This window comes from Arvicola amphibius, chromosome 5 (genome assembly GCF_903992535.2).
Source record: "Arvicola amphibius chromosome 5, mArvAmp1.2, whole genome shotgun sequence".
Lineage (NCBI taxonomy): Eukaryota > Metazoa > Chordata > Mammalia > Rodentia > Cricetidae > Arvicola > Arvicola amphibius.
The window spans coordinates 43700172-43711579 of NC_052051.1; the positions used below are offsets into that span (position 1 = coordinate 43700172).

The window sequence follows — 11408 nt, forward strand, 5'->3', positions numbered from 1 at the left end:
CATCTTCAGCTTCTCAGGTTTTCTGTTGTTGTCATTGGGCATGTCTGATTTCTAGAATGGTGTGTGTGTGTGTCTGTCTGTCTGTCTGTCTGTCTGTCTGTCTGTCTAACAATCCTCATTTCTAAGGTAATTAAGTATTCTTTTTGTGTTTATCTGTGTGTGGAACAGGTACCCCGGAGGAAAGAGGAATCAAGAAATGGAAGAAGGGTGTGAGCAAAGGGAGCAAGTCCCTTGATGGCATGGAGTCCTACAATTTGCCATTTGGCATGAACATTATTAAAAAATACAGATGCTTCAACTACCTGCCTATTAGCCCAACCTTTGCAGGCTACACATGGAAAGGCTTTGGGAAGAGTGAGAACAGCCGGAGTTCAGACAAAGACTCTCAGGCCACAGTATAGCCTTTGCTGTGCCCTGTGGCCTGGCCACAGTGAGGCATGATCTGTAGTCCCTTCCTGAGTAACAAGAAGATATATGTTTGTATATCTACTTTGGCATCCTGCACCTCAGAGCTAAGACAGGTTGCACATCACACTTGTGTTGTGGGTGGTGATTGTGTCCAATATGGTGTCTCACTTCTCTCCTTATTTGTCCCTGACCCTTTCCATGTCCATTGCTGGCCTTGGTCACTGAACTTGAAATCACAGTCCTGCCGCTGGAATGGGCATTTGGACTCCATAGTGGTCCTGCTTTCAGTTCCCTGCTGTGCAGACTTCCAGTGCTCTTTCCTGCAAGCCACTTCAAGGCCCAGGGGTTTCTGCTTCTAAACACTATGTCCAACTCTTGACTTGACCTGAGCCCTGCAGAGACCTCCTCTGGCCAAGGGGCCACCAATGTCCTTACTTTGTCACATCTGTGTGGTCAGAGTGATTATGTTGTCCTCAAAACCCAGGAGCCTGTTGACCTGACTGACACTAGTGACATGACTGCCATGTGCCCAGATGTGAGCGTGCATAAGGTCTGTGTAGCTATGCCTGGGTGGCACTCTGTTTAGGAGATTGACAGGAATGGAAAGGTCCTGAGTCAATGGCATTCCTGACCACTCTTCTCCTTGCCACTCTGGCCCCATCCAGGTCAGCCCAGTGCACACTAGTCTGTTTTACTGGCTGAGACAACCTATTTGGCACTTTGATGGCTGGCATGACGGGTATAGAGTGCCCACAGATAAGTCTATGGGCATCTTGGCTCTGCTGTCCTGAACTGTTGTGTGTGTTTTATTCCTATTTAATGTTATGACTATAGTGGATTTTTGAAACCAGTGTTTTTCCATGTGAACTTCTAACCTTGCATCCTATTCCTTGTTCTCTACCCCTTACCCCGTTAAGAAAAGAACCAGCGTTTGTAAAGCTGTGGGTACCATCAGGGAAGCTTCTTGGAATGGCTGTTGAAGGCCAGTGACCATTGTTGTGGGTGTGTTTTGTACTGCTCGATACCATGAAAGTGTAAATACTGTAATGTCTAATCTATTTATCACAACTGACTACTGGACCAGAACCCAGAAACATGGGTCAAGTTACATGTGAATTTGTTTGGTGAAGAAGGGAACCTGGGGCAGTAATACAGCATCATCATATGGAATGTGCCATTTCCTTCTGTTGCAAGTCATTGCTGGTAGATTTGACTTAATAAGACTGTGTGGGTTGTCAGGTCACAGGTCCATTGGATCTTGATCCTTGCAGAGGGAAGATTTGATCCCTTAGCCAAATGCCAGTGTAATTTGTTGCAGAAGACAGTAAGAAAAATAGCTACCACGTGCCATCTGTGAAGTGTTCTAACCTAGGACATAAATTCTTGCTGACACGTGACTTGTGTTGAATTTGTCTTTGGTTTTCAAGCCAAGAGGAAAGCCTTGCTTCATGAGATTGTACCTCTTAAGTGGCTATGGACCTGGCTGAATCGTGCATGGCAGTAGGCATTCCTGCTTTCCTTAGCAAGGTGTGACTCTGAGTAGCCCTCTGTGTTTTTCTGCCCCAGCCCCCTGGCTGGTTCAGTGTCACCATATCGCCAGATCTTTGTTTTTTGTCTCTGCAGCCCTCATGACCCATGAGAGTTTTGGGTTTCAATAACACCTCACTTCAGAGCCACTGTATTGTTTTGCCAAAATCTTCCTCCAGATTAAGTAAAGAACTGGGTTTCTGATTGCATTTAGTTTTGTATGTTTTCTAAATGTCTACTCAAAAGTAATTAGTGCTCTGGAAGCACATTGGTGAGTAGCCTTTGTCCCCCCTTCCTTAGCAAGCATGTGTGGCTGACAGCTCTCCTGCTCTGCATTTGCTGTTGCCTCAATTTGCGTTCTGCTTAGTTTATCCAGCTTCTGTTTGGAAGCTCCTGAGATTTGCAGTATTGAGCTGCTGTTGTGAGCAGGAGTAGGAGTGCACACAGAAGCCTGAGAACGGTTGGCGATCCACACCCAGTGTCCTGCCTGCTACACCTGTTCAGCTGAGTGCCACCCCAGGTCTTCCCATTTGGCTACATTTTGCTTTGGTCACTATTAGACTTGGACATGGGCTCACCAAGTATCAAAAGGGTTTCCTCTTCTTGCTTTTTCAGAGCCAACTTTTTTTTGTTTGTTTGTTTTTTGTTTTTCGAGACAGGGTTTCTCTGCAGCTTTAGAGCCTGTCCTGGAACTAGCTCTTGTAGACCAGGCTGGTCTCGAACTCACAGAGATCCGCCTGCCTCTGCCTCCCGAGTGCTGGGATTAAAGGCGTGCGCCACCACCGCCCGGCTCAGAGCCAACTTTTGATATTCTTGGAAGGAAGGGGCAGGATGTGGGAGGAAAGAGAACAACCCAATCAGATGCCTCCATGGAGTTGTGCACTTTCTGCACTGTGGGTGATTGCACCCTAGTAAGGTTTTACCATGCAGCCTGTAGTCTCCCGGAACATAGAGGAAATGTGTGCCTAGAGGGGAGTTTTAGGGGGACAAGGGAGCCATGTGTGGTCTGTCTGCTAGGTCTTGTGTCCAGCTTATCTTCACTGCTGGACTTGCTGTATTTTGTATGCCAATGGGCGGTTCAAAAGCATTTCAGATGTGAACATCTTTACCGGGCATTCCACCTCTAGGTCTCCCGGTGAACACTTGCTTCCTTCCTTCACCCGAGAGCAAACATTTGTGTCAGCACAGAAAGCAGAATGTGAGAACAAGGACAGTACTGTCTGGCTCCCTGTGCCGGAGACCCAGTTGGGAGGCAGTGTGAAATGGCACTAGTCTCTGTAAAGTGATTTTCATTTATGAGTTAAACCTTGATTCACTGGGACTGAGACATTTATGCTCAGAATCTGTTTGTTTTGTTTTGCTTTGTTTTTCGAGACAGGGTTTCCCTGTAGCTTTGGAGCCTGTCCTGGAACAACTCCCACTGTAGACCAGGCTGGCCTCTAACTCATAGGGATCCACCTGCCTCTGTTTGCCTCCTGAGTGCTGGGATTAAAAGCATGTGCTACCACCACCTGGCTCAGAATCTTTCTTAAGAGGGTTTCCAGTGTTAACATTTATTGGGATTGATCAAGGCAACAGAGGTGGCTTTTCTAGGCCAGCTGGAGAGAAGTATTGTGGGTCCTACTGGTGTCCCATCTCCACTGTAACAAATTCACGTGCAGGATTTACTTTATACTGTAGAATACTGACTTTCATGATGACAACTTGATTTATGCATGAATATCACAGTATTTCCATATAGTAAAATAACATTTCTGCCCAGGATAATAGTCACAGTTTTCCAGGGAGGGAATGATATAATTTTCATGACAATGTCATGTGCTGATAGAATTTCTCCATTGATGAACCTCTAGTATGTGTGTATACTTTATTTACCCATGTGTATATTTTATGATCATGATCTAAACTGTTAATTCTTTCATTCATGTCCCTGCTGAGACACTGATATTAGCCACTTAGACTTAAAGTCGGCAGGTTTAATCATTAGTCATACCAGTGCCCCAGAGGTGAAGCCTCAGTTTAGAGCTCATCTGCCTAGAAGAGAGGCAGCATCCTGCAGACAGCTGTGCTTGGGATAGACATTTGGCTGCTGGTATCAGGCTTGGCATGGCTTTTAGAGGGGCCTAATTACCCAGTTGTTGAGGATGCCAGCTGTGCATAGCCAAGCTTGTCCGCTGCACACTGGGTTAGTGTACAGCTAGGCCTGAGCTTTCACAGAGCTCTGGTCTCCAGGAAACCGTCTCTTGGATCAGGGTTTCACATACCGTACTTTATTCTCAGTCCCTTAAGATTTGGGCACAGAATAGGACATCTTCTACTTTCCACTCTTCCTACAGTCAGAACCCCAGTAGTGCAAGAAGGTCCCTTACATGCCAGCATTCAACTTTCATCCATGGAACCCAAAGCACAGTAGCGCTGGGGACCCCTTTTTGGCAGCCTCATCGACCTCCCCATCCTTCTCGTAGGTTGACTGCCTTGTCACACTCTGTACCCAGCATTCTCAGGTTGCTGTGTGTTTCCTGGTGTTTAGAGCATTCATACCAACGTTTGACGCATCTGACAGCTCAGTGGACATCCTCTTCTGCCCGTTCCTAACAACTTTGATTTGACATGTTCATCAGTTTCTGACTGTCCTTAGAACAGTAGAGATGCCTCTATTTTATTTGAGTTTTGTGACTGACTTTACCTATATATCTCTCTGGGGTTTGTTTTTTTTAATTTTTATTTTGCATACTGAGGGTATTTGGGGTGGGTTGTTTTTTGAGATGTGTAATTCTTTTATGGAGTTTTTAAAAAGAATTTTCATATTGTTTTTCTAACATGGCTTCATTAAACGTTTAAGTATTTTAAAAATATGTAATATTTGGACCAGATGTTGTGAATAATAGTAGAGATAAAGCTATTTTATTCTGTATTTTTAAAACTGTTCCGTACAAATAAAAGCTCCTGGATGTAGTTCTGCTGTCATGTGCCTCTTTCTTTGGCTGGAATTCAATTAAGGGCCCCATGTTTTAAGGTTCATTTTTTTGTTGTTGTTGTTTTGGGGGTTTTGTGTATGTGGGTTTTTTTTGTTTTTTTTTTTTGACTATGTATACAGTGTTCTGCCTGCAGGCCAGAAGTGAGCACTAGATTTCATTACAAATGGTTTTGAGCCACAATTTGGTTGCTGGGAATTGAACTCAGGACCTCTGGAAGAGCAGCCAGTGAGTACTCTTAACCACTGAGCCATCTCTCCAGCTCCGCATTTTAAGGTTCTTAAGGAGCAGAACCAGTCAGTTAAAAAAAAAAACTGTATTTATTATATATTTGAAATATGTATGTGTATGAATTTAAGTCAGCTTACATTAAAATAATAACAGCTGAATCATGCCTGAGAGGCTGAGAGCCAGGTAGTTGCTCTGTCCTTGAGGCTGGGTGCCTCAGTAGTTAGAGTCCTGCTGTGGCTGCTTCTCACTGGAGAGGCCAACAACCCAGTAGTTGCTTAGTCCACAAGGTGGGGTGCTTCAGCAGGCCCAATCTCACGCCATAATCCTGGAAGCTTTCTGGGAGGATGCTGGCACTTAGCCCGGGATGGAAGCCTGGAATCACTGGTTCTGACAGCAGTGGGGGAATTGGCGGTAGCAGCTGGCAAGTCCAGAGAAGGCCCAGCCAAGCAAGCCAGAGGCCAGTAACCTTCCTTCTTTTAAATCTTCTGTGCCCCCTTGTAAAAACATCTGGGCTGTATCCGAAGGTCCAGTCAAGGCAATGAGGACAGTTCTGTAGATTCACCCCAGCCCAGGTGAATCTAATCTGTTATAAAGTGACATTAAAGCCATAGTCCTGTTAAACAGCTTTCCAGGATGCATGGCAGCAAATGGGTGAAGGTGGGGATATCCTGAGTCACCGAGAGGCAGGAGCCTTAGGATGTGGAGGGGCAGGCCTCAGGTGTCAAAGACAAATAATCATTCTGGATTTGAGGACAATTTGGTGTGGGATTTCAAGCCCATTATAAACAGTATCCACACCAAGAGGTCATGTGATTGGCAAAAAAAAAAAAAAAAAGCCGAACATAGCTACTTTTGTGGCCAGGCTCCAGTTGGTAGTGATGTGCTGGGGTGGGGGTTGAGGATGGATATTGAGGAACTGGGGAGGGGGCCAAGGGTGGAGCTGGGCATGTTTTTCAACTTGGAGCAAACTTGGAATGACCCAGTCTCCATCCTTGATTCGCCCCCTGACAGCTTGGGTCATAGTGACATAGGAGCTGCTCTGCCCTAGGCTACATCCTGCTGTTGTCATTCTCAGTGTCTGAGGTGCCCTCCAGAGGTTGTCCTCTGCCTCTGAGCACACAGAATCAATAAAAACAAATTAGCTGATCTAAAACCCAAATAGCAGGACCCAATAGACATCAGTATTTGAAGTCTCTCTCCCTTGCCCTCCGTATCCCTAGCCCATTCTCCCCCCCCCCCCCTTTCTTTCCTCCCTCAGGGTTTAGAGATGTGGTCTCTGTGCAGCTCAGAGTGACACCAAACTTACAAACTTTCTGGCTCCATCTCCAAAGTGTGAAGATGACACGTGTGTACCCCTATGTGGGGCAAGAAGAGATCCGAACTTAGCTGCCAAAAGCTCACATTTAAATGCTTTGGATAAGTACTTACACATGAAGAGAAACAACCTCAGAAGTACTGTGTGTGATGACGGATAGGTAGGCCAGCAATAAGAAAGTATCCCCACAAAAAGCAATAGCCAAAAGGAAGGGAAAGAATCCACAATTATACCAAAATAAGCCCGTACATACCAGATGGTAGTGGAAAAAAGAGAAGACTTACAATGTGAGAGAAAGAAACAGGCCTAAATGGACTAATAGTCACACAAGAACCAAAGGCCAGTCAAATATCTGACTAGGTAACAAGATCTTAACACATGCTCCCAAGCACCGGTGGGCAGAAGCATGGGCTGTGATTGTTAGAGGCCCCAGTGTTGTATTCGGAAATTGATAGTGTCTTAGAAATCAATATAAAGAAAAAAAATAACCATTTTTTGTTGAATCTAAAACCAACTGGGCTAATGTCTTACATACGTTTAATTTTTTTTGTTTTGCTTTCTTTATAAAAAGTCAGGCTTCTGTAGGCTAGGGGATTGGTGCAGGGATTGGCCAAGCTTAAATGACATCTTCTACCATAGATATATTGAACATGGTGCTGGCTTACAAAAGGATATGCGAAATTATAAATAAAAGTTGAGGTGAAAAATCACCCTGGGCAATTACCAGTCATCTACCATATCATCAAAGCTGACCCCAAGAGGAGAGGCTGCCAGGGCTACACCTTTCTTCTGGCAGCTGAAACATTTCTTAAGGGTTTCTTTCTGACTGCATTTATTAAAGGAGGTCCAAGCTTGGTTAGTGGTAGGATTTGCAGTAAGTTTTGTCGGTAATTTTCTCTGAAGATCATCTCATGAGCTGGATATCAGCTTTGCTTTTCTATTCTGAGAAATAGAGCAAAGCAATAGAAAATATAAAATTACAAATATTTGATAATATATGGGAAAAGCCCAGGCAGGCATGTGGTATACAGATAGACATGTAGACAAAACATTCATATACATAAAATAAAATTTTAAAACAGATTGACTAGATTATGTTGTTCTTCAGCTCCTTTCTGGGTCTGGAAGGCACACACAGATACTTTTATAAAGCCACGATTGTTATATTTTAATGTGTTTGAATGAATTAGGCAGGCAGAACTTAGGTCTGGGTATACAAGTCTAGAAGTATAGGGTCCATTTCTACTTTCTGCATTTTCTAGACCAACCAAATCCTTTATCCAGTGGCCAGAATTGTTAGACAAACACCCAGATTTTGACCAGCTCTTGGGCTATCTGTGGGATGTAACTACAACCTCCTCCACAGGTGAGACTTAGCTGTCTGCACACATGGAAAAGCCACAGTGGGTCAAGTGGGGCCACTCACAGTTCCAGGCTGAAACGAGAAATAAAGAGAGAGAAGGAAAGATGTTATTTTAGGATCTTATAGATGTCTCGAGATGTTTTGTGAAATATGTGTTTATTGTGATAATGTCAATACAAAGACATAAAAAGTGAAAATTATCCCACTGTATCAGGCAGTGATTCATTGCTTCTACCTGGTATGCCCTTTGACAGTACCTAACACAGAAATGTACAGAATATGTACAGAAGTATTCAAGCGTTATGATTGTGAGCATGAATCCAGCCGCTTGCCCTTTCTCTCTTTATGGTATAGCACAGGCACCTCACCAATGGTGACACTGTGTATGTGCATTGAGACACAATGCAAATAAAACATTACTGATGTTGATTTTGTGGGATTCGTTTTACATTGTTTTAATTAATTTATTTTATGTGTATGGGTGTTTTGCCTGCATGTCTCTGTGTAGCATATGCATGCCTGCTGCCCACAGGCCAGAAGAGGGGGTGTTGGATCCCCTGGAACTGGGGTTATAGACAGGTGGGAGCTATCATGTGGGTTCTGGGGATTGGACCTGGGTCCTTTAGAAGAGCAGTCAATGCTCTTAAACATTGAGCTATCTCTCCAGCCCCTTGTTTTGTTTGGAAACAGAATCCCATGTAGCCCAGGCTGGCCTGGAACTTGATAGGTAGCAGCTTCTGATCATCTGCCTCCACCTCCCAAAAGTAGGTTACTGGTGTGTCGCTTTCACCCAAGTTGCATTGATTTCTTTTTTTTTTTTTTATAGGGGAGAGCGTGAACACAGTCCCCCACTACCACAAATTATGCAGTCGAGTTTCCCGCATTTGGGGAAATCGCAGGGGTCAGCACATCCGGAGTGCAATGGATAAGCCTTGCCCTGGGAAAACCACCTTCGTGATCATGGTATCTCCCCTGCCAGGTAAGTATGCATTGATTTCTTCTTAATGCAACGAGTGTTCCCACCATCTTTTCTCTGTGTATGCTTCTCCCTCCCTCCATCCCTCCCTCCAACCCTCCCTCCCTCCCTCTCCCTCTCCCTCTCCCTCTCCCTCTCCCTCTCCCTCTCCCTTTCCCTCTCCATCTCCCTCCATTCCTCCCTCCCTTTCCCCCCCTCCCTCCCTCTCCCCCTCCCTCCCTCCCTCTCTCTCTCTCTCTCTCTCTCTCTCTCTCTCTGCCCTGAGTTCTGATTACCAAGTAATTTATGTTAACTCTCTCTGTGTCATTCATGTATTTCTTCATGTTCCTATAACCAGCAAACATCTTGTTATGCTATGTGTCTATACACACACGCACACAACACACACACACACACACACACACACACACACACACTGTGCTTATATAGCCACTCATGGTTAGTTCTTTTTTACAGTGACTTTTATGCACACTTCTGCATCTCGCATGGTCTTCTTAGCACTGTCTTGTGGGAACCCATACAGTGAAGTTGGCATCTCTTGAATTCACTGTTTCATGGTGGTTTATAATATTCTTTGCTAAGGATTCACTATTATTTATTCAAAGTTGTGTGATATTTATATTTGATTTTGATCATAACACATAATCACAATAAGCATCGTTCAAAAGAGATTTAAACAAATGCTAAAATACATTCCCAGGGATGGGACTGATGAGCTGACAAGCACATGGATATTAAATTTTAAGTTTTTTTTAAAGTAAAGTTTTAATCTGTTGCCCTCAAATTCACTATGTAGCCAGGTTGGCTTTGAACTTTCTATGTAGCCAGGCTGGCCTCAAACTTGTAGCAATTCTGTCTCTCTATCCCCAGTCCCGGGATCACAGATGTGTGCACCATACCTGGCACTTTACAGATATAAAACAACAAAGAAATAAAATATGCCTTGCCAAGTTGGTGTGATGGATAATATTGATTGCCAACATGACTGGGATTAAAGACTTACAACACCCCCCCCCCTTCTGATTCCTGCCTGTGGCTACAGTGTGAGCAGCTGCATCTAGCTCCTCCCACCTTGTTCCCCATCATGATGGGCTGTACCCTGAAACTCTAGGTCCAACCAAACCCTTCTTTCATTTGCTTTTGCCAGGGTATTTCATTAGATCAGAGATACCAGTGATTAATGCAGTAACCTTAGTCAAGTCCAACCTATGTGATCTTGCGCCTCATCACAGACTTACGAAAAAGCCTGGAAAGGGTGACTGAGAAACCTGTCCCCTCTCCTGACTGGACTTAGGTCTGTAATGAAACTTTTTCTAATTCCTTCAGATCTGAACTTCCGGTCCTAGGGCAGCAAGAACCTGTAAACCCTGAGTGCAGGTGAGAATGCCCCCCCCCACCAGCAGCACTCACGGTGAGAACGCCCCCCCCAGCATCATTCACAGGTGAGAACGCCCCCCCCCATCACCAGCATCACTCGCGGTGAGAACGTCCCCCCCCCATTACTCTCACTTTGCTTCCTGACGTTTACATTTAACTACATATTCATGGGACTGGTGCCTATTTACCTAGGGGACTTCCACGCTCCGGCACTGCGTGGGTGCCTTGCATGTAAGTGGCAATGAGAAATATTTGTCAAAGCTGGGCCTGGGTCTTGATCTGTAGTCCTATCTACTCCAGAGGCTGAAGCCGGAGGATAGAAAACTCAAGGCCTGCCTGGGCAGCTTGGTCAAACCCTGTCTCAGAACACATAATAACAAAGAAGATTGGTGTGAGCTCCTTATTAGCACTCTTGCCTACTATGTGCTAAGGTCCTGCCTTCCCAGTACCGCAGAAAATGTTTGTGGAGATGCAAAGATGAAAAGATGAATCGCAGGCAGGCAGAATGGCTGCTACTTGCTACCAAACCTAGTAATTATTGAGTTTGATCTTCAGATCCTACGTGGCAGGAGGAGAGAACCAACTCCACATGCATGACCTGTCACCACCCCCAAGTAAATAAATAATAAATAAATGTCATGGGCAGGGAGAGATACATTTAACGTTTGCCCTGGGCTGTGGTTATTAGTATTCTGGTGGCATACAACAGAGTTCCACATAGCCTGGAATGGAGTATAACAAAAGTATTTGCGGATAAACTCACAGAACGGGTAGCGATCCACGGTCCTCTGCGTGTGCTGAATCCAGCAGCCAAGAGGACCACGCATGCTTTTCCTAGGCACGCTTTTCCTCTATATGTACAGTACATGAGTCCACGTCCAAACTGGGCGGGTATCTTAAAGGCTATTGGCTGAAGGAGATCCCACCGCACCATTCAGGCATCTGTAATGGCCTCCCCTTAGGGGCCTGACAGGATTGTCAGCTGCAGCCACTAAAACCTTAAGTACATATTCACGTCAGAATTTACTCAGTTCCCTATAAAAGGTGGCCTTGCCCACCTCCTTTCTTTTCCACTGTTTCTTTCCCTTTCACTCTCTCTGCCATTCCTGTCCCCAGAGGCCAGTGACACCCTGTTTCCGTTCCCTTTGCCCCAATAAAAAACCCTCCAAGTGAGCTCTGTTGCGTGGTATCTTTCTCTAGCATGGCGTTTTTTTTTTTTTTTAAGGTTGTTTGTTT

General features: G+C 44.8%; 1 protein-coding gene and 1 non-coding gene across 2 annotated transcripts in view; one reads left to right on the forward strand and one right to left on the reverse strand.

Annotated features, from left to right (window-relative positions):
* Nucleotides 1-4890, forward strand: part of Slc23a2 (solute carrier family 23 member 2) — a 100004-nt gene extending 95114 nt beyond the window's left edge. The window contains exon 16 of the mRNA XM_038330729.1: nt 169-4890. Within this exon, the coding sequence (XP_038186657.1) occupies nt 169-401 (233 nt within the window). The 3' untranslated portion in view covers nt 402-4890. The remainder of the gene's footprint in view (nt 1-168) is intronic.
* A 3752-nt stretch (nt 4891-8642) lies between these two features.
* On the reverse strand, nt 8643-8806 carry LOC119815947. Its single transcript, XR_005285620.1, has one exon. It is a non-coding gene; the product is annotated as a U1 spliceosomal RNA (small nuclear RNA).
* Between the last annotated feature and the right edge of the window lie 2602 nt (nt 8807-11408).